Source organism: Poecilia reticulata, linkage group LG22 (assembly GCF_000633615.1).
Source record: "Poecilia reticulata strain Guanapo linkage group LG22, Guppy_female_1.0+MT, whole genome shotgun sequence".
NCBI lineage: Eukaryota > Metazoa > Chordata > Actinopteri > Cyprinodontiformes > Poeciliidae > Poecilia > Poecilia reticulata.
The window spans coordinates 22,179,642-22,202,731 of NC_024352.1; the positions used below are offsets into that span (position 1 = coordinate 22,179,642).

At 37.8% G+C, this 23,090-nt stretch overlaps 2 protein-coding genes across 13 annotated transcripts in view; both read right to left on the reverse strand.

Annotated features, from left to right (window-relative positions):
* The window catches only part of evla (Enah/Vasp-like a), a 44,618-nt gene extending 37,432 nt beyond the window's left edge, over nucleotides 1-7,186 (reverse strand). The window contains exon 1 of one of the 2 annotated variants that reach the window (XM_008400019.2): nucleotides 6,685-7,186. In XM_008400019.2, coding sequence (XP_008398241.1) covers nucleotides 6,685-6,689 — 5 coding nt within the window. In that variant the 5' untranslated portion in view covers nucleotides 6,690-7,186. Of the gene's footprint in view, nucleotides 1-240; nucleotides 510-6,684 lie in introns of those variants that run through there. The other variant, XM_008400017.2, reaches the window with a different exon arrangement.
* Nucleotides 7,187-10,757: 3,571 nt separating this feature from the next.
* The window catches only part of eml1 (EMAP like 1), a 61,127-nt gene continuing 48,794 nt past the window's right edge, over nucleotides 10,758-23,090 (reverse strand). For 10 of the 11 annotated variants that reach the window (XM_017302619.1, XM_008400015.2, XM_017302615.1 and 7 more), the window contains 17 exons: nucleotides 22,120-22,249; nucleotides 20,018-20,167; nucleotides 19,768-19,837; nucleotides 19,072-19,182; nucleotides 18,848-18,943; nucleotides 18,629-18,763; nucleotides 17,608-17,707; nucleotides 16,935-17,086; nucleotides 16,220-16,345; nucleotides 15,985-16,116; nucleotides 15,225-15,292; nucleotides 14,713-14,801; nucleotides 14,463-14,560; nucleotides 14,288-14,375; nucleotides 12,990-13,085; nucleotides 12,085-12,215; nucleotides 10,758-11,030 (listed from right to left, as the gene is read on the reverse strand). In XM_017302619.1, coding sequence (XP_017158108.1) covers nucleotides 10,905-11,030; nucleotides 12,085-12,215; nucleotides 12,990-13,085; nucleotides 14,288-14,375; nucleotides 14,463-14,560; nucleotides 14,713-14,801; nucleotides 15,225-15,292; nucleotides 15,985-16,116; nucleotides 16,220-16,345; nucleotides 16,935-17,086; nucleotides 17,608-17,707; nucleotides 18,629-18,763; nucleotides 18,848-18,943; nucleotides 19,072-19,182; nucleotides 19,768-19,837; nucleotides 20,018-20,167; nucleotides 22,120-22,249 — 1,898 coding nt within the window. In that variant the 3' untranslated portion in view covers nucleotides 10,758-10,904. The remainder of the gene's footprint in view (nucleotides 11,031-12,084; nucleotides 12,216-12,989; nucleotides 13,086-14,287; nucleotides 14,376-14,462; nucleotides 14,561-14,712; nucleotides 14,802-15,224; nucleotides 15,293-15,984; nucleotides 16,117-16,219; nucleotides 16,346-16,934; nucleotides 17,087-17,607; nucleotides 17,708-18,628; nucleotides 18,764-18,847; nucleotides 18,944-19,071; nucleotides 19,183-19,767; nucleotides 19,838-20,017; nucleotides 20,168-22,119; nucleotides 22,250-23,090) is intronic. The other variant, XM_017302612.1, reaches the window with a different exon arrangement.

Sequence of the window (23,090 nt, forward strand, 5' to 3'; positions counted from 1 at the left end):
CAGCTCAGACGCAGAAGCAAAGGCAGAAAAATTCCCTGTTTTCTTTCAGACGAGCAATCCTGCGAGCGTTCTTTCGAGAAGGAAGCAGATTATGTGGTCTGAAAGCCGAGCCAAGCTCTAAAAAGAAACACTCAGGAGCGAAGAATCATTCCCACACATTCCAGAAGCAATCTGACGGCGACTCGCACAACTCCACAAACACAGAACGAGAGGCGGCGAGGAAGAGTCGCGCTGCCTTACCCGAAGTCATCCAGGGAGTACATGTTGGAGAGGACGCTATCCTCGAGGATGAGAGGAGATACAAAAAAAAAGGTGAAGATTACGGAGGAGAGGGGGAAGTGTCGGTCTGAGAGGACGGAGAGCCACACATGCTGCAGCACACTCAGGCTTTCCCTTCTTCACATCCTCAAAAGCTGTTTTTTAAGAAACCACCACGCCAGCAAAGCATGAGGCAAAGAGAGAGAGAGGGAGTAGGAGGGAGATGAAGAGGAAAGGGAACGAAGGAGAGAGAGAGAGAGCATGTGATCGCTGCAGACCGGCCCCCGAGGAATGACTTCCACAGGATGGAAATTACATGTTACACTGCAAAAACACAAACTCTTAACCAAGTATTCCTGGTCATCATCGAACTACACTTAAAATAAGACGAAGCTAAATTATAAGTAACTTTTCAGCAACATATAGTCGCTTATTTTAGGTAAATAATTCCTTAATATTGATGAAAAAGTTCTAGTTCCACTGGCAGATTATCCCACATATAACATGGGAAAAATGTCTTATTATAAATAAAATAATCTGCCAGTGGAACTAGAACTTTTTCATCAATGTTAAGGAGTTATTTACTTAAAGCAAGCCTTCATACATCTTGCCGAAAAGTTATATTTAAGTTAGTTTTGTCTTATTTCAAGTGTACTAAAATATTTTAACTAGCAACTCCACCAAAATTACTTTTGTGTTTTTGCAGTGTAGCCATAGTTTACCCTTTGTTTCCATTAAATTATTCCAGTTCAGACAAACTGAGCAGCAATTATGTGTAATATAATTCTCTGTAGTTCATATGTGGGTTTAGTTTGTCCGCACGCAGGTCCATCTGGCCGAAGCAACGCAGACATTAAGCTTCTTTACGGCAAGCCGAGGTGCAGGAAGCAAACAAAGAGCAATCTTAAAGATTAGAGGGCTTTGTGCGCCTTAAAATGGCAGGAAATATGCAGCCTGGAGCTAATAAGGTCACGGAAATACAACAGGAATTTTATAAAATCCACAAGTGATTACTTCACCACTAAAGTTCCCAAGTTTTTGATCAACAGTAACAAGATGTTTTATATTTACTAGGAAATGATGCAAAAAAAAAAAAGTATTTCCTTGTTTGTGATTTAAATGTTTTGGGCGTTTTCACACCTGATGGTCCAGTTTTATTGGGGACCAAAGTTGAAATATTTTATGAATTTTCAGCTTTCAGATTTCATTGTGTCAAACGATCCAAACTAAACGGGGGAAAAAAAGTTCTCCTCGTCACCTGTGGAGGCGCTACACCAAGTACCACTGAAGGAAACTACAAAAACCTCCAAAGGAAACACTGAGAGCAACTTCCTTCTTCACAGAAATGGAGAGGCGTCAGATTTTACTGCTTGTAGGATTTCTCTGTAAACTGTGATACAAATCCATTATTCTCTCTAACAGTGGTTTTGAGGCTATAAATATTTTTTTTATATTGTCAGATTTAAAAGAAATTCCAGTCAAGGTTCTAGGGACAAAAAATGTAAACTCCTTAAAATTAACTATTTTAAAAGGAAGATACTAACATTGGACCGTTTTTTAAAAAGATAAATAACTAAAATTAATTGTTAATATTGTTATTAGAGAGACAGACAGATGCAATTATGCAGCAATAATAGCAGTACAAAACTTATTTCTTGGAGAAATTCACAAAAAGTGTGAAACTTGGCTGCAAGTTTTAAACGGGGAGAAAGAAAGTATTGCCATCTGCTGGACAAGCAAAAAACTTGTAGTTTGTTTTAGGACACATTTAAGGACTATGACAGGTTTATTCTCTTTATGAACAAATATGTTGTTTTGGGGATAATTTAAGAAAATATTAAATTTTAAGACAAAAGTATGAGCTGTACACACAGCCAAAAGGGGTTGGAAAATAAAATGAATAGCAGAAAGCATGGATGTCCAAGGTGTGGTCCGTGGACCATTTGTGGCCCTTCAACTGATTTTGTGAGACCCCCAACTGTAAATCAAAAATAATACAAATTTAGCCCAAAGAGGCAGACAGAGACTTTTAATTTGTAATCAAGATCAAGATTAGAGCTGTGCTGATCTATCATAATTGGCCAATTTCAGTGAAAAGTATATGATCAGTGATCACAGATCACGCTCTCTTGTTGCCGATCACTCAAACCGACCAACTGTATCTCACTTCGCAGCTGCATGTGCAGCTGATCTCCTCTTTCCTTCACACTGCGCAAGCGCGCAGCAACAGATCCTGTCGTGTGGAACTTTAACGCTCTGAGAGTGAATGGGGACGTTTGCGCGTTGTGGCGAAAAATTACCTCAGGGCTGAAGCACATCAAAATGCATCAACACAACGAATCATATAAGACGTTTTAAAAAGAAGCAGTTGACGGAGTTTGGCTACAATGAGGCTCAATGCAGAAAAAAAGGACATCCGGAGCGGCCAGACAGCAGGTAAAGCAGCGCACAGCTACCAACACTCAACCGGATTAGCATGATCGGAGCATCAAGATTGTTACCAACATAATTTTCTTACACAAGAAAAACTAAATTACAACACAAAGTATCTGTGCTTTTATAGCCAAATTTTAACAAAAAGGGAAAACCAAGAGACTTTTAATAAAAAGCGAAAAAGTTGGCTTTTTAATAAAAGTCAGCTTTTTGAAGGAATCGGCTTTTATTTTTTTAATTAAAGGTTGTAGATCCCTTCCCAAATAATGTTCTTATTGCTGAAAATAAATTTATTCAATCAAGCCAAAAATAAACTGAAAATTAGATGTCTTTCTTTTAATACAGCAAACGTGCAAAATCTGTTCTATAGCCATTGTGGGAAAAGATAAAGTGGTAAATTTCTGCAACACCCCCCCAAAGAAAACCTCAAAGAATTTCTGGAAAAAAAAGGAAATTTGCTAGAAAAAAAATTATTTTTCTCCAAAAACAAACATGAACATTTCTCAATTTCAAATCTCAATTTTTTTTTTTGCATTTTTTTCTACAACATTTTTGAGATTAATCACAAAATTTCTGAGTTTTTGGTGGAAATTTACTCATTTTTCTCTATTTCCAAAGGCCCAAATACACTGTCGTAAAAATCTCTTTCAAGTTTTTGCTCTACAAAACCTGGAGGCTTGATTTTGGATTTACTACTTTGCAAGCATGGCAACCGTTTTTCCATGTGGGACAAAATGAAAATAAATAATTTTACGAGCTTTTCTGACCCCTCAGATAGAAACTACACAATCATTAACAGTTAGAAGACATTTTTTTTCTCCCCTTGAAGGTTGAATTTTCTCCCTGACATTCCAGGGTTTATTGTGAGTCTGTCTGCCAGTTTAAAGCTTGGAGACGGATGACTTTGGCTCAGATGGACGCTAGCAGCAGCAGCCTGCAGTGCAGCTCAGCATTTTACCTCCCAGTGTGTCCTCCATCATTTTACCTCTCCAACAGTGAGTCACCAGCACAAGCGCTTCAGAAATCATCCTGCAGTGACGGTGCAGGACAAAAGCCCAACTGTTTTAAAGCTTCCTGCTCTTCCAGCAGCAAGAACTTCATCAGACCTGACAGCATAAAGCAATGCACAGCCAAAGGACTAAAAATGCACTCATGTATTCAACGCTTCAACGCACCAACATTATGCAACAAAGCCCAGAATGAGGTTACATTTTTATAAAAATCTTCCTCCATAGTGATGCAAACAACCAACTTACAGCTAATTGTTGATTAATGGTTTATCAGATTAAAATTAGTCCCAATTGATTAACTCGTAAAGTCTGCTTAGGGCTTTGACCTTCTTTCTGTGTTGTTGTTTCGCTGCCATCCAGCAGAGGGCGCCGCTGGTCATCCTTAAGCGGAGCAGTTGATACGGAAACAAAAATGGCGGCGAGAACAGGAAAGAGAAACGTTCCAAACAGAGTCCAGAGTCTGCACTTTATGTGCTTCTGTTGTCGAATATAAACACTCACCAAGCTCCTTAAGTCAAGTTTTACCCTCATAACGTTCATTTAGCGGGAGAAGGGTCAACTTCTCATTCAATAATTACTGATGTGCTACAAAAGTAAAAATAATATGCAAGAAAAGGAAAGGGCATAACGGAGAAAAATTATAACATGATGGAGAGAAAAAAAACATAATGCTGATAATTATGGTTGATTTTGAGGGATGTAGTGAGTTAATTCACTTCATGGAGAGAAGTCTTAACATTCTTTCAAGATAAAAAACAACAGATTCATGCTATGGAATGACCAAGAGAAAACTCAAGTTGTAAAGAAAATGGCCGCTTATCAATTAATTGTTGGTCAATCAACTTTAGATGACCTCATTGCTCAATAATTTGCACCTCTTCCATACACTGCAACAGAAGCGAGTGGTTTCTCTGCGGAGATTTAAGACTTCCCTTCTGGGCTTAAGTCAAAGAGCAGACCTGCCTCTGGCAAAAATAAACACACAGGACGCAAGGAGCTGAGCTCCACAGAAAGGGAGGAAACCGTGCGTTCGTCCAGCTGGAAGGAGCCACATACATGTTTGCTGTCTGAGAGGAAAGAAGTTCAGCTACTGGTTCTGACCCGGCAAAGCGACAGGATGGAGCTGGAGCTGCCTGGCAGCAGATCGCCAGAACATCGGCTCGATCAGCAGGGACGCAGCGTTGTCCTGTCTGAGGTGTACGTCACAGCCGTTAAAGGGGCAGTATTAGATGTTTTTCAGCCATTTTATAATAAAAATATATGTTAACTTCACTTGTTTAAAAATGCTATATCAAATATTACTTAAAATAAATGATACTTTGTAATTTAAAGCCTTAAAATTAGGCCTCTGTCTCTTTAAAAAAAAACACTCTTTCTGAAACTTTGCCTTCAGGAAGTCATTACAAAATGGCTTCTCTATTAACCCTTTAACAATGTTTTTTTTTTTCCCAGTTATGCCCTGAGAAGTAGTTTGTATAATGATGTGCAGTTCCACCAAGTGTTTGCTAATTGTTGCTGGCTAGTCTGAAGGAGCTGATGAGTTGCTCTGTAATGCAGAAACTTGGAAACTGCAGCTCTGAGGAGGAGCTTTACCGTTGGAGGCGGGGCTAGGTCCAACCCGGCGTTTTGCACAGTTCAATGGTTGCCATGGAGTTAGAAAGGCTTCTCAGACATGCATGAAAGAATCAAGGCAACACTCCGGGTATGTTTTTAATGAGGGAATGATATCATAACGTGATGTAATGTCTACTTCGATGATTTATTGTTTTTTTTCTCTCTTTCTACTAAAAATTAGATGACAAAAATCTTTCGTCTGAAGTAGCCTACATTTTAAAGGATACATTTATTTATAATTCATTTTATTAGTTGTTTCTGTTGTTTTGTTTGCATTTTGGATATTTAAAATGTCTTCCAGTTCAAAACAACGATATTTTTGTTCATCGCAATAACTTCTGGGACGATTTATAGTCCAGCAAATTTTGTTATTCCAGCAGGTCTGGTACTTCACCGTTAAAATACAGAAAAAGTTAAATAACTTTTTAGCAAGAAGACACAGGAGATTAATTTAAGTACTTAATTCCTTAGCATCGATTTTAAAAAATTGGCTAAATTTTAACTTATAACAAGACATTTTTCCCATGTGATAAGTAAAATAACCTACCAGTGGAACTAGCTCTCTTTATATAAACATTAAAGAACTATTAGTTAAAATAAGCTCCTCCTGTCTAAAAAGTTACTTGTAAGTTAGCTTTGTTTAATTTCTATTTCTAGTCAGCATAAAGAATTGAAAAAATTAAATTTGTACGTCACTGTCTTTGGCGCCCCCTCTATGGCGGCGCCCCCTATGCATCGCCTTTAGTATGTATGTACCCATTTTTTCTCTTTGTTAGCGCCAGTGAGTATCAGATAATTTGAGTAGAGCTCAAATATAGAATATCTTTTTAAATGAGCAAATATGGCTTGGATCCATGCTGTTGAAGTGTGTGTGTGTGTGTGTGTGTAGTGGGTGGGGGGTGGGCTATTAACCTGCCTGGCAACCACTAGAATAAACACCCCCCTCCTCCTCCTGCTGCTGCCATAAGCACCCCCACTTATCCCCTGCAGCGGCTCACATATGGCGGTCACATACACCGAAACGGGGCCTTTTCTTTCCCCGTACATCACCGATTAGGAGATATACACGATGCTGTCGTTTCCATGACAACACGATTCACGAACCCGGGGGCCTGAGTCCGGCTTTTTAGCTCACAAGGGCGGGTCCGGTGTAGGTGACAATGGAGAGGAGAAGTGGGTTAAAAAAAGTAAATAAAATAAAATAACATAAAATAGGAGGGAGGGGGAGGGTTTCCGAACCGAGCTGATGAATGAGCCAAAGCTGCTGCAGTGATTTTCAGACATATGCGAGGGGGAAGGAAGAGGGCAGAGCATCTGTCATGACGCGTCAAACGGAGCGCATGGAGCCGCAGCAGCGGTAGCAGCTTACCTCATTTTCCTCCTCCTCCTCCTCCTTCTTCTTCGTCTTCTTCTCCTTTATCCAGCCGTTAGTGGTGCACTAATGAGCGTCAGATCCGTCTTGATAAATGTGAAGAAAAATAAAAATAAAAACAGCCCTCCAGCGTCCAAGCAGCGTCAGTAATAGAAAGAGGAGAAGAAGAAAAAAAAACAAACAAACAAAAAAAAAAAACAGCTGAAATGATCCGCAGACGCTAAACCAGAGCGCGCGCCTCCATGCGCTTTGTGTTGCGCTGTCTCAGCGGAGCTCCGGCGGTTCGCTGGCGGCTCCTCAGGCCCATGTTCGGCTCAGAGACGCTCGGTCAACAGCGCCGGTGCGGCTCGGTATCCTTCGTGGAGCATTTCCTCCCCATCCGGAGTGTTTTGGTCCTGGTTGTGGTGAGCCGGGGAAGCAGATTTCGTGGATTGCTAACACGGTGGGCGAAGAAGGAGAAGGAACAGGAGCAACTCAAGACTGCCCCCCAGCGGCCAAGGCGAGCATTGAACCAAGCCCCCTCCTCCTCCCAGTGGTTCCCAAAAAGTGGGAGCGGGACTCCACTGGGTGCCGCCAATTAACAGGCGTCTGGCCTTTGTCTTAAAAAGCAACGATGATTGTAAAATATAAAATAAAAGAACACAAATCAACATCAAATTATAGAAACACAAACTCTTACAAAGTATTTTTGGTCTAGTTTCTAGTGCAAATATCTTGCAAAAGTAACTTACAATCAAGATATGAGAGCTTAATTTAAATAATTAATCCTTTAATATTGATGGAAAAGTACTCACAAATTATTTTACTTATAATATGGGAACAATATTTTTATAAGTTAAATATAACAAGACATTTTGCCAGTGGAACTAGTATTTTTGCATCAATATTAAGGAATTAATTATTGAAATTAAGCTCCTATTTCTTGATAAAAACTACTTGCTAGTTGTGTCTTATTTCAAGAGTAAAAGGATATTTTCCAAAAACAAATGGTAATGTTTTTCTTTTTTGCAGTGTATTATTGAAAACCCTTAAATAAATTTAAGATTTAAATTAAAACATTTGCACATTTGTGGGTTTGACTAAATTATACAAATACAAAAAATATTATCAAGTAATTTGGTCTAGTTTATAACTACTATACTAATTATTTACAAGTAACTTTTAAGACAAACCTGAGTTTGTCAATTATTTAATACTGATGAAAAATAATTTGTTCCACATGCAGATTGTTTTCTTATATTATGGGGAATTTATTGTTACAAGTTAAATAATCTGCCAATGACTTTTTATAGAAATATTAAATAATTATTGACTTAAGCTCCTATATCTTGCTGAAAAGTTACTTGTAAGTTAGTTTTATCTTATTTCCAGTGTAGTAAGATATTTGCAGTAGAAATAGATAAAGTACTTGGCTAGATTTTGTGTTTTTGCAGTCAACTTATTCTATTTCTGGGCTCAAGATGAACTAAACTGGACAAAAGGGAAAATATGAGAAAATAAAAACAAATAAAAGGTTTGATAAAAAAAAATTTCACCAGTTGAGGGAAACTCAAAATCATTTATCCCTCCAATTTTATGATAAATACTGTTATTTTGTTGTTATTTTGATCATGTGGAAATAAAAAGACAACATGAAGACAACTTCAAGTTTCGTTTGTTTTCAGTCAGATGTTAGGTATTTAATGGGAATAAATCTGCAGCTTCAGGTGTTATATGGTAAAACAGGTTCTGTTACATCCATCCATTTTACTGAGAACGAAGCTCAAACCATCAGTCACACACCAGCAGAGACGCTCACACTAAAATCCACCCAAAAGTTTGGCTCTGATGTGAAGCAGAAACCTGCCTGAGACTGAAGGAGCAGATTGTTTCATGTAACGCTGAGCAGTAAGAAACCTGCAAGGTGTTTGCCAGGCGGAAGAAGTGCATTAAAGAGGAAAAAGGTTCAGTTCAGTGTCGGTGCAAAAAGTCAGGTGATTACAGTGCAACGGTCTCTTCCTTCCTCTGCAGGAGCAAACCTTAGAAGCCAAAAAACAACATGTGCTTGTTTCTGATGCTCCTCTTTTTTTGTTTGAAAAAAGACACATACAACATTTCATCAAAAAAAAAAAAAAGAGCTAAAACTGTTTCAAATATCCACTCGGTTCCTACAGAACTGTGCCATGTCTCTTGGTATAGATTCACCCACTCAGGACGACAAAAGGAGAAAAACTCAAGGAGAAACGACTGGCAGAGGGAGATTTGGCTTAAAATCAATAAATAAAAAGAAAAATGTTTCCTTTTCAGCTTGAACACTGCAAAAACACAAAATCTCTAGTCTAATTTCTAGAGCAAATATTTTAGTTTGCTAGAAATAATAAAATTAAGTTTGTTTTAAGTAAATAATTCTTTAATATTGATGAAGAAATTCTAGTTTCACTGATAAATTATTTCATTTATAACAAGACATTTTTCCCAAGTTATAAGTGAAATAATCTAATAACTAGTTCTTTTTCATCAATATTAAGGAATTATTGAGTTAATTCAAACTCCTATATTTTGCTGAAAAGTTACTTATGGGTTGGTTTTACCTTATTTCAAGCAAACTAAAATATTTGGACTAGAAACTGGACTAAAAATATTTGGTAAGATTTTGTGTTTTTGCTGTGTTGGTCAAATATTTTTAGACTATGATGCAGAAAATCCTTCATTCAGTTCCCAATTGGCTGAAACTTGATTTGTTATATTGTGATGATGTCACTGATATCTCTAATTAAAGTTACAGTTTCTTACATTTCTTAAACGTTTTCACATTGAATCACTTTACATCAACAAACTTTCATGGTTTTTCATGTGATAGACCAACAACAAAGTGCCTAATTTTGTTTTTTTGGTTTCCAATTAGCATGAATACATTTAAATGTAGAAAAGAACTAAGATATTATTCCTGTGGTAAAACATGGCGGTGGCAGCATGATGTCATGGAAGGATGGATGGAAATAAAAAACAGCAATACTGGGAAAAAACCCTGCTAAAAGCAACAGTTGTTTACATCATACTCATGTGTCAGAATGGCCTAGTCAAAGTCCAGACTTTAATCTAAATTAAAATTTGTGGCAATACCTGAACATCTGTTATTTTACATGTAATGTGACTGAGTTTGAGCCATCCTGAAATAAAACTGTAAGCAAAAACATTCAGATTTTTTCCTGTAAATATTATTAGGTGATTATTTTAGTTATCGATTAATCGATCAATTATTCTGAAGATGAATTGATTAATTGGATAAAAACACCGGCAAATTCTGCATATTTTACATGTAGGCCTTTTTATGTAATATTAGAAATACATAAAAATTTTAAGTTGATATTTAAGAAAATGAACATTTCATTAGGTAAAATGCAGTAACATGATTATTAGTGCCAAAGGATGCATGTGTAGATAAAAAAAATTAAATCTTAAAAATATGTGGAAGTGCTGATTATTTTTAGATTATATTAATTATAATTAGATTGTAAAAGGTGCTTTTAAAGAGTCTTTACCTAAAAGGTTCTTTTTTCATCTTATATGCAAAATTTATTTATCTTTTGCACAATTTTGTCTTAATTACAGCTTTGAATACGTAATTTTTTCAGCAAACAGCAATTAATGATTAACTGAGTACTAAATTAGCTGACGATTAGTTCAATAATTAATTTATTATGACTAATCGTTTCAACCATTTCATAGTTATGCACGACTTTGTGTTAGTCTGTCTCATAAAAATTAAGTAAAAAACATCAAAGTTTGTAGTTGTCGTGTGGAAAAGTTCGATACTTTTGCAAGCCGTTGCCAGACGTTCTTCTTGATATGTTAAGTGGGAAAGAGTCTTGCTTCATTAGTGCTTTCCTGAGTTGTTAAATACAAAATAAAAGTTTAAAGAGTTACAAAAACAATCCCAACATTGCAGTTTTTTTTGGCTCTCCGGCTCCATTCGGTTCCGTCTGGCAGCGAACAAACCTCCTGAGAGCAGAACCGGGTCGTCCACGCTGAGGAAGTGCAGTCAGAAAGTCGGAGCCTTTGGTTCTGTTGGACTGTTTGTTTTGTTCATGTAGTGTGACAAAAAAAAAAAAAAACGGAAAACAGAAAAAGTTCTGCATTTCAACCACTTCCCATCACTCACATCCACTTCTTATTTGGAGTCTTTTTTTTTTTCTTAGTTTGGTTCATTTTAGTGCAGTTCTGTTCAGTTCGGCTGCTCAGACTATCCTCCACTGCAGGACGCTCATATCCTTCCCGCCGGTCGACACCAGATGGCTGTCGTCATGAAGGAAGCTCACATTTGTCACGTGGCTGCTGTGGCCCCGGTAAACATGGCTTGGAGCCTGAAAGGGATGAAAAAACAAACACATTTCTTCATACAATTCTGAATAAAACAAAAGGAAATGGTCACATTGGTACCCAGTGGCAGTTCTGTAATGCTCTCCTGCCTCCATTAATAACTAAATACAGCTTCTACCCCAATCTATGACGACCATTGTTCACGGTAAAATTCATATTTTCTAAGTTTTTATTCTTCTATTTTGGTCTCAGCTGCTTCTGAAATCAGCCCAAGCATTCAAACGAAAAAACCCAGCTGTTATCGTTTGTTAGTGTCTGTAAAATGAGCCGTTAAGCCATAGTCAAGGGTCGGTGCCCCGTTACCTAGCAACCCCAGTGGAATTCCGTCCGTTACCTAGCAACCCAAGTTAAGCTGCAGCGCATTTGGTCAGCTGGTTTTACTGCGCTGTAAAATGGCTGCTGGAAAAGACGAGTGTTTTTTTGTTGACTTACCATCCAGAAACCACTTGCTGCATTCTTGTTGGTTGTGCAGGAGGTGCCACTTCCGCTTTTCAAAGATGTACGGTTGTATAATTGTTGCATGAACCACTTGATGCGGCTGAATTAAAATATTTATCTTGTGTAATTAATCCGTTTGCCGCCATTTCCACGTGTGAGTGGAAACACTGAGTTGGGGGCGTGGCCGCCAGCAGCAGCTTACTTGGATTTTAAAGTGACAGGACACCCTAAAACATCTCAATCTGAAAGGACCTCAAAATGAGACTAAAATCTCATTATTTAAGAATGATTTTGTGGGAATGAACATGTTTTGTATTGCCCGCAGTCCTGTCAGGACTTGTTCAAGGAAGCATATAATATGTCACCTTTAAAAAACTTTAATATTATTTCTATTGATTTGTTTGATAAATCGGCTTTAGATAATCAAATGATGGTAGATTCTTAAAAAAAAAAAGCATGAAATAATTTAATCCAGTCTGACTTGGAAGATAAATATTAGAGACCAACTTCAGAGTCTAATGTTGCCCCTCATGCTATGCTGCCCTTGGCAGAGAGCCACATCACGAACCGCCACCGTTCGTAGCCCGTGTAGCTTCATACCCTGAACTGTGAACATGGGTATGAGAAAAGATGGACCTTCCCGAAATCATCTCCAGTCACCAGGAGGCTCTTGTTGTTGGACGCACACGCTGCGTTGATGTCGGTGCCGTCTGAGCCGTCAGGCCACAACCCTGAGGAGAAAAGAGCAGCAGAAACACTTTATCAGTCAGACGTTCAACAAAAACAAACATTCACTGGGTTCTTTATTTAAATCAGCCCATCAAAAACAAGCCAACATGAGGAAAAAACAGGATTTAAGGCATTTTGATTTGCTTGGTAAAAGTGCTTGAAATTAATTTTTTTTGTTTAATTAGTGAGTTGTGATTGTCAATTATATTTTGTTACATATTCTCTTTCAATTCACATTCATACTTTATAAATATGTTTTTATTTCTTTTAATGTGACTATTGTGCAAATTTCTGATCAACGAACGAAAGATTGTGTTAATTATTTATTTCTATATAATTTTGGTGGATAGTCAATATGTTGTTTGCCTCTTCTTGCACCATCATTATATTTTTTTCATAATATCTTCAATCTGTATTTTAATTAAAATAAAATAACTAATAAACTTTAATTCACAAAGGTTAAATCAACAAAAACAGATTAGAAAAACCTTGTCTGGTCCTTTTAGTCTGAATTTTGTGTAAAAAAAACACCAATGTAATCATCCGTCCTGACTTATATCAATAATTCAGCCTTGTGGTGGAGGTATAATAGTGTCAATATGGACCAAAATCTCTCAGAAATTTTTCAGACACTTTGCTGAATTGATAAAATTAAGAATTTAAGTGCTTTAGAAAACAGAACAGAGTCAAACCCACTACTGGAGATGTGTACCTAATAAAGTGGCCAGTAAATGCACATGCATCGAGTGAGAGAGCAGGAGGCGGCAGCGTCTTACCAAACACCTGAAAGCCCAGAGTGCAGGTGTGAGTGAACCACTGGATGTCTCTGGTGGTCTCCACACTGACCACCTGTTTACACACCGACGGGATCCCTGTGGGGACAAAAGACGTCCTACATCAGCAACATGGCTGCGAACTCTGCAGCAATCAACAATGTTTTGAATAGTAAAAAAATTTAGATTTTTTTTTAACTCTTTAATTTTTTACGTATTTTATCTTTTTGGTTCAGAACAGAAATGAATTAACTCAACTTCTTTCAATTCTTAAAGGAGACCTCATGCAAAATTCGTATTTTGAAAGTTTTTGTACTTCGATTTGAGTCTCAACTGGTTCTAAAAAAAACCCAAGCGCTTAAAAAAATGACCTCAGCTGATTTTTTTGGCAATAACTTAATGTTTTTTTCATGTCTGGAAATAAGCCATTTCAAAAACCTCAAGATTGTTGAGTCACATTGCACGGGCACTGTGCCGTTACCTAGCAACCCCAGAAGCCCAGCCTCGTTGCCTAGCAACCCCAGAAACCCAGCCCCATTACCTAGCAACCCATGGAATTCCAGACCATTTGGTCAGCTGGTTTTACTGCTCAATTCACTGGAAAGGACAAGTGTTTTGTTATCAACATACAATTCAGTCAAAGCAAAACACTTGATTCATTCTTGTTGGTGGTGTAGAAAATCTTACCAAAAATTGTTAGTTTCTAGTGCAAATATCTCATTACATTTTAAATAAGACAGAACTAACTTACAAGTTCCTATTTCTTGCTGAAATGTTATTTGTAAAATAGTTTTGGCTCATTTCAAGTATATCAAGTTATTCAAATTACAACATAGACCAAAAGTACTTAAAATGTTCAGTTTTTTAAATGACTGATTATATAATTATGCATATGTTTGCAGCCATTTTTACTTCTGAGTGTAAATGTGGAGTTGGGGGGCGTGGCCAGCAGCAGCTTATTTGGATTTAAAGTGAAGGAGACGCTAAAACAGCCAGAAAAACTTCATTATAAGGACAATTTTTGTGCAAAAAATATTATGAAAATGCTTTTTATAACTCAGCCTTATCCTAACCTGTTTATCGAAGCATAGTAGGTCAGCTTTAATAACGGCAGCAACATTCTGCGTTGTTTTAACATGAACCTTGTAACAGTTTGACCAAAATCTCTAAGGAATGCTGGTATTATGAAACACGTTTGGCAACTGGAATGTCAGTGATGGCATTTAAAAAATGAGCTCAAAGGTCACAGCTGAGGAGTCTGGTTCCACTACGCTACGCTTTATTTAACCGGCCTTACTTACAGTAGAGAATCTCATAGTCGCCTGAATTTGAGACCAGATACTGGGAGTCCACAGACCAGTCCAAATGGGTGATGAAACTGGAGTGACCCTGGTGAGGGATTAAAAGAATTAAAGTTAGAGAAACGACTCAGAGAGGAGAAGGTGAGGAAGGAGGTGAGGAGGAGACGGAGCTGACCGAACACTTCCCAACCCGACTGTACTTCCTGCCATTTTCTGCCACGGCGTAGATGTAAATGTAGTTGTCATGGGAACCGATAGCCAGGAAGTTACCGTCTAGAGAAAACAGACCAAAGTCACGTCGTTTAGGATGTGAAATTATGGGAATAAGCATAAACCAAACAATTTAAAGTCCTCTCAGCGTTTAACTTGTCTAAATGAGGCAAGTTAAACATATTACTGCAGGTAAAGCAGAGAAACCAGCACACCTGGGCCGTAGCGCATCACCGACAGCTGCTCATTCCCGTCTGTGTGAACCGTAACTAAATCCTTCGAGTCCGTGTCCAGAACCAGCCACCTGCAGGATCAGAGACACACCAAGCTTCCTGTCAGCGTCACTTAAACCCGTCTCTGTAATAAAACTACTAATCTAATGATGAATTAAAACAGGCTCATGGTTCGTCTTTCTAGAGACTGGATGAATTTTGTTTACAGAGACTTCAGTATCCATTTTATTTGTTGTTTTGTTTATTTATTTTGGATATTTAAAATGTCTTCCACTTCTAGTGTTAAGTATTTGTCAGAAATTAAAGTGAGTGTTCTTGCATTACTAAGCAGTTAACATTATATTACCTTAAAATGGTCTCAAAACAACAATATTATAGTTTATCTCTATAATTTCTGGAACAATTTATTGTCAAACCAGATTTGTTATTGTATTGTTGTTTTTGACCTTTATTTGTACAGTTTGTCTCATTGAGAGACCAGTTTACATTTGTACCTGCCAGTCTGGGTTCCCACGGCAACCACGGCTCCTGATGGGTGGAAACCTGCTGACTGAGCTGTATCCTGTGAAAACAACAATGAAAAACGAAAATTAGGATTTTCTCTCCATCTAACATTTCCATCAGTGGTGAGACGTAGCAAAGTACAAATTTTGAAGCTGTACTTGAAATAAGAGAACTAATAAGTAACTTTTCAGTAAGATATACAAGATTTTTTAAAATCAACAATTCTTGAATATTGTTAAAAGTACTAGTTCCACTGGCAATTATTTTCTCATAACAAAACATTTTTCTATTTTGTAAGTGAAATGATCTGCCAGTGGAATTAGTACTTCTTCTCAATATTCAGGGATTGTTGATTTTAAAATAGCTAGTATATCTTATGTATTAGGATATTTGCAGTAGAAACTAGACCAAAAATACTTGATAAGATTGTGCGTTTTTGCAGTGTCCAGCTTTTATCACGTTCACCAACTTATGTAAATAAAAATCTGCTCATGTTGGCCCTGAATTCTTGGGGTAAAAAAAGGAAATCAGCCTGCAGCCTAAAGATAACATAAAACAAAAATTAATAGTAAACGGGACGAAGAAAGAAAATAAATAGGCCTATTCCTGATTTATTTATTGTAAAAAAACTTTTCTAATGAGGTTTCAGTATAATGTTTTTCCCATAGTACAATTTTAAGTTAGTAGTTAATGAACTATGCTGTGTAATTCCCCTAAGGGGCCCCAGGGGGCAGTGTTGACTAATCCTACCTCCAAGGTTTTGGTCCAGATGAGCTGATGAGTGCTGGAGTCCCACAGACAGACCTGCCTGTCGTAGCCGCAGGTCAGGAACTGGGGCTTCCAGGGATGAACGGCCAGACCCCACAGCTCGTCAGTGTGACCCTGCAGAGGAGACTTTATTAATTATTCACCCAGTCATAACGAGTGAATATGATACCAAACAAAAGCAAAACAACTCCTTCAGTGGATATCTGAGCACATTTACCTGAGTGATAGGTATGAATTCTCCGTCCAGGCTGCCCTGCAGAACAAAGTTCTTGGTGGTGCCGATGAGGACGGTCTCCCCTCTGCCCTCTGCTATGGTTCTGATTGGACCAAAAAACTCAAGAACCTGCAGAATGAACATAAAGCCGTTGTTGACCGGGAAAATAAACAATCTTTCTTCATATTGAGGGTTTATCGAGATAAATAAAAGTCAAAAGTAGTTTTAAAATGCTGATTGAGGGAGAAGTTTTTACAATCCAGCCTGACTTAAAAATTGATGTCAATGATTTTCTTAAAATGTTTTTTAATTTCTTCAGACTTGGTTAATCTTTTAGCACAATCAGGCTGAATAAAATTTAAAATTAAGAAAATGTGGTGAATTACAGTCAATAAGGTTTTTATGATTCAAGAACTGTGTGTCGTTTTTCTATTCAAATCTGTTAAAGAGGTGAATATTATCTGGAGGACTGACATAAGTTGTATCAGTCAACAAAACACTCATCTTTTCCAGCAGCCATTGTACAGCCAATTTGAAGAACAAAAACAAGCTGAGCTTTAAATATTGATGTTAGGCACTTGCAGCTCTTCCTTAGTATGCTATGGAGTTCCACCATCATGATTCATGATAAAAAAAATACAAAATTACTAATTACTAATAATTGAAATGACAAATTATTTGTATTATTCAAAAAGGATGTCGGGTTTTGCTTCTTTACCTCCACTGTTTGGATCTGCTGGTAGCTGCTGTCCCACGAAATGAGCCGCCGGTCCTTCCCTCCGGACACTAGAGCACCGTTTCTCAGCATGCACACTGCGAAGATGCTGCCCTCGTGAGCTCCCTGGATGACGCGGTTGATGCGATTAGTGCCTGAACAACAGAGACGGGAAGAGACAGATGAGCAGGATCTCAGGCCAGGCAGACAGACAAGAACGGTGATCAATAGATTAAACTGAGATGGAGATGGTGAATCGCTTTTCCCATTAAATCTCTGCTCACAAGATCAAGCTTTGATCTATTCTCAAAGTGACCTGACTTTAACCTCCTGCCTGCTTCACTGGAGCTTGTGACTGGAAACATTTGGATTGTTTTATTCCCTTCTCAGCTCCGGCTCACACATTTGATCATACTCACTGCAAAAACAGAAAATCTTACCTAGTAATTTTTTCTAGTTTCTAGTACAAACATTTTAGCGCACTTGAAATAAGACAAGACTAACTTGCAATATTTAGGAATTCTTGACTTTAAAAAGCTTTTTTCTTGCTGAAAAGTTGCTTGTAAGTTTGCTACGTCTTATTTTAAGTGTACGAAGATACTTGCGCTACAAACTAGACAAAGATACTTGGTAATATTTTGTGTTGTTGCAGTGTTCGTGCATGTTTTTTAGTTACCTTTTCCCCACACCAGGATGTTTCCACTGGAGTCTCCTGTGATAGCGTCGCCATTTTCAGCAAAGGTCACACACAGAACGAACTTGGGCTTCTCCTGTTTCTGTGACACAACACAAGAATTCACTGATTTCTTCCACTACATAAGAATTTACATTTTAATACAGATTTTCTTTCATTAAATCACATGTACAAGGTCTGAACTTCAACATATTTTATTTTCTCCAAATATTCTTGACTGGACCTCATATGCTCAAATGAACTCTCACTGGAGGTGTCTAATTTTGAAAGTTTGAAAAAGTTTTTTTTAAATTGATAAGTCAATGACATGCAATTATGAATGCACTGCAGCAGTTATAGTTATGGATATACTAAGAACGAGCGTTAAAACCCAGTTAAAGTGAATAGTGACTTTTGGACGATGGTATAGATGTTAGAGGGGTGGGTGTAAAAATAAGTTCATACTTCTTTGATAAAATCTAAGTGCAACTGATACATTTTTTGCCTAATGTTAGACCAGTGGTTCTTAACCTGGGTTCGATTGAACCCCAGGGGTTCGGTGAGTCGGTCTCAGGGGTTCGGTGGAGCCTCTGCCGCGGAGGTAAAGACACACTTGTGTAAAGTCGTGATGACGCCCCGCTTTGCCATCACTTGCTGCAGAGGATCACGTTACATAGCTTAGCCAATCAGAGCTGCGGAGGAGCCCTGATTGAAGGAGCTCCACTCTCAGCATGGATTTGAACTTGTGTCTTTAATTACTTCAGCAAAGCTCAGTTTTTACCAAATTCTATAGTCTAAATCTGCTCCTTAGTCGCATCTTTTCGGGGTTGGTACTGCCTCTAGTGGTGTGGGAGTGGTAACACAACTAATATAATTACATTACTAAATCAGAATACTGCAAAGTATTTTGTGTGTGTGTGTGGGGGGGGTGGAATAAGAAGGGTTTGGTGAATGCGCTTATGCAACTGGGGGGTTCGGTACCTCAAAAAAGGTTAAGAACCACTGTGTTAGACATTTCTCTTACCTCAAACAGCCCCTGCTTTTTGACCAGCATGCCTTTCTCCAGAGTCCAGAAATAGAGATGAGACTTGCCACAAGTCACAACAATGTTGCTGTCAGTCGGGTGAAAGTCTGCAGCAAACACCGACTCATTGGAGCACTGAGCAGACCCACAAAAAGAAACAAACAAGTCCAGTTCAGAAGGACAAACACCAGAACGCTCTGTACCAGAAGACGCTGCTACCTTTGCTTCGGCGAGCCTCTCCTCTCTCTGCCAGTCCCACACAGACAGGACATGGTCGTTGGAGTCATCCACGACGCAAAGCGTGTTTCCTCCATTCTGATTTCCAAAAGAAAAAAACACACACAAACCATATTGTGTTTATTTAGCTTCACAGGAAGAGAGCTAAAAGCTAACTCCTAGCAGAGCTGGAGAGGCGCTAAAGAGCGCTAGCTAGCGTCTCTTACCGACTTGGAGAAAGCCAGGCAGACGAGCGCTCGGTCGAAGAAGCCTGTGCCCAGAACGTGGAGCGTGTTGAGGCTGACAGAGTCCCACACGCGGACGTGAGGAGCCAGCTGCTGCCAGAAAAACAAACACCAAGTCAGGATACAATAATCCCTTCATTTAGCTTGGTAGATATGAATTACTTTGGAAAATTATCCAATCATAAACATCAAAAGTCTTGAAATATTTACAAAAGACTACTAAAAGAAACACATTTTCTTTTTGCAATAGACTATAAGAGGCTGGACGAAACATTCGTTCACACACACTTCAAATTTGACCTTTGACCTACAAAAGTTGAGACTATTTTCAAATAATATACTGAAAATTGCATAATAATGTAACTTCACTTTCTCAAAGACAAAAATATTTCATTTTTATTTAACACTCCACTTAACACTGAAAATGGAAGATATTTTAAATATCCAAAGCAAAACACAACAAAAAAAAAAACAATAAATAAAATGGAACTAAAAAACACAACCATAACCATAAATATTAATCAGAATAGAAATTATGGAGCTCCTTTCAATTTATTGTGCGATTAATTGCAACAGGTGTAGAAGTTGTGAGGCTCTACGACTCTTATTTAAATTTAACGTACCTTAATGTTGCTTCAGTAAAGCGTGAATGTAAAGAATCAATAAAAGTTCACTTACTTTTCCGTCTGAGGAGGTTCCTGCCACCTGCCCAGTCGCAATCGTGATTTTATCAGGGTGGACGGCCAAACTGAAGACGACAAGAAAAACATAAATAGTCTCTGAAAATAATCAGCCTGGTTGGGAAAACTGACATTCCTGATCAGAGTGGAGGAAATGAGATGAATTAAAATATATTTTTCTTAGACGTTTTAAATAAATCCTGGTTTTAATGATGGACGGGAAGCGGAAAGGCCAGTGTGTCTCTCACCACTTGATGTCGTCCGTGTGTCCTGTGTAGTGTCTCTGCAGCTGTTCGTCCACGTTGAACAGGACGACCACGGAGGCGATGAAATACACCGTCTCTCCCGTAGGAAGCAGGTACAGGTTGGAGCGACAGTCTCTGCCGCGGTAACCGTAGCTGGGTCAAAGGTCAAGGAATCCAAGTGGATGGAAATGGATTTGGCACAAGAACAATTTGTCAAAGAAGTTTAAGGTGTTTTAGGAAAAAAAAAAACTTCTAGTCTAATCAGTCACGTAAAATTTCAATAATATACATTGAAATTTGTGAATATAACCTTAAAAAGCATGGTTGTTTGTGCTTTCCTCCTCAGATTGTTTTGCCTTTCGGCTTTTTTCTATTCCTGCGAGGCTGAACTGCACGCCACATTCACTCCTGACAAGAAAGAATAAGCAAGGATGGTCACAGATGACGAGAAAACAGAAAAGAAAACAGCACAAGAGGAGCTGCTGACTGCTTGTGCCGTCGGCTTGTCAGCTGTGTGCCTGTTATTCCTGACTCCAGGCTGCAGGGCGACGAAAACAGATCGACTCCGACAAGCAGGGGAAACATTTACAGACTCTTCTTTCTCCAGAATAACAGGCTGAATTTATTATGCACACACAATTACTCAGCTGAACACTGAAAAAACACAAAAACGTAAATACTTTTGGTCTAGTTTCTAGCGCAAATATCTCAGTGCTCTTGAAATAAAACTAACTTACAAGCAACTTTTCAGCTTGTTTTAAGTCAATTCCTTTGTATTGATGGAAAAGTGCTGGTTCACTTATAACAAGACATACCAGAGGAACTAGCACTCTTTCAGCAATATTAAAGAGTTATTGATTTAAAACAAGCTCCTGTATATGCTGAATGTTTAGCAAGATATAACTTTTTCTTTTTCCAAGTGTTTTAAGATACGTGCTTAAAATACTTGGCAAGATTCTGTGCTATTGCAGTGTTGTTTCTGAATAGAAAGCCAATAACAAAACACTTGTCTTTTCCAGCAGAGTTCCGCTTGGGTTGCTAGGTGCCGAGCTGTGGTTGCTAGGTGACGAGCTGTGGTTGCTAGGTGACGAGCTGTGGTTGCTAGGTGACGGCACAGTGCCCAGAATTCCGACTCAACAATCTGGATTTCAAGTTTACCAAGACATTCGCATTAGAGATCCACCAATCTGATATTAATATATGTATCAGCCCAGACATTGAAAAAAAAATCATCCATAATGGTAGATCTATTCAGTCTAATTCTATGCTCAATTATTTACTTTACATTTAGAATACCTAATTATACTTTCTGAACGATTTGAAAGAAGTTTTGTTATTTTTTACATTTTGCCAATTTAGTCTGTCAGTTTCAATTTCTTTGTCATTTATGTTACATTGGCTCTTTTACTCACAATTTCACAGAGTGAACAAATTAAAGTTGTGTTGTTTTTACATGTTTGACCAAATTTGTGAAACTATTCACTGCAAAAACACAAAGTCTTACCAATTTTTTTGGTCTAGTTTCTTAGTACACTTGAAATAAGACAAAATCACTTTACAAGTGACTTTTCAGATTGTTTTAATTGTTTTAGGTATATAATTCCTTAATTTTAATGAAAAGTACTATTTCCACTGGAAGATTATTTAACTTATAATACATTTTTCCCATATCCAATATTAAGAAATTATTGACTTAAAAAATCTTCTATTTTATGCTGAAAAGTTACTTGTAAGTTAAAAAAAGACAAAACTAAGACATTTCTACAAGAAACTAGACCAAAAGTACTTGATAAGATTTGGTGTTTTTGCAGTGTATGGTGGATTGGTTATCAAATAAATGTGTAATTGAGCTATGATTGTATTCATTTAAAAAAGGAAACATTTTCAGTAAATTTAGCACTGTTTTTCTGAGTCGGATCGGTATGGGCCAATAATGCTAAACCTCAGATATTGGCATCAAAAGAAAACAAAAGCAGATCGGTGCATCCCCAACTAGCAATAGAAAGCAGATCAAAAATACTTGGTAGTATTTTGTGTTTTTGCAGTGAATGTTTCATTTCAGCTTTCATTTCTGCAGAAACCTCCCGGCAGCAGTGTCAGGATACACCCAGTCCAGTTTGAGCTTGTTGCTGGGCAGCTCGCCTCGGGCCTCCAGGCTGTAGCTGTCCACTTGGTCCTTAGGCATGAACATGGTGACGGGTCGTCCCTTCAAGAACATCTTCACATAACCTTCCTCTAGGAAAGGCAACAGAAAAGCCTCATTAAACCATGAGTTTATACACAAACAGATCAGAATAATTGACTTGGGAGAAATTAGTGAACGAAAGAAGTGCTGGTGAGTTCTGAGTGAGATTGGTTAAACAGAGTGATGCAACTGGGTGTGAAGGTGGAGTCTATTTAAGGGTTTATTGAGAACAGATAATTAAAAACAGAAAAATTACAAAAACCAATGTCTTAAACTGGCTTTTATTGATCATTTCAAACACATCTGTGTGAAAACAAGGGGCACAAAATGAACAGCAGATGCTTTTAAAACACACAGCAGAGATTCAAAACAAAATTCAGAGACAAGCAAATGACATGTTGTCATCAGTGTAAAATGTTAACCTATAAAAATAATCCATGCAGAGGACAAAAACAGAAACAAATCTGAACATTTTGTACCAAAACGTTCAGGAGAGGGGATAATATTAGCCTAAATTAAAACTTTTTCAGGTTTGAAACTGTTAGTCCGATTAATCATGAACAAAAGAAGCACAAATTAGTTTAAATAATAGTCAACTAGTTTAATCATTAACTGAAGTATACAGATTCAAAAACAAACATATTCAGAGCATTTAAGATAAAAACCTGATTTGTCTGTAAATATGTTTTATCCAAAAAGTGGCGTAGTTTTTGCTTCACCTGGTTCAAACACACTAAACGAGTGCTGTTTTATTGCTTTTTAGGCAATCTTTTTTTAAAAGGAATTGATTAGGGGTTTTTTTGTGCATATTTTAATGCATTTCTAATATTGCATAAATGAGGTTAAGTGAAAAATCTAGAATGCGGCTATTTTAAAAAATCCAATTAACTG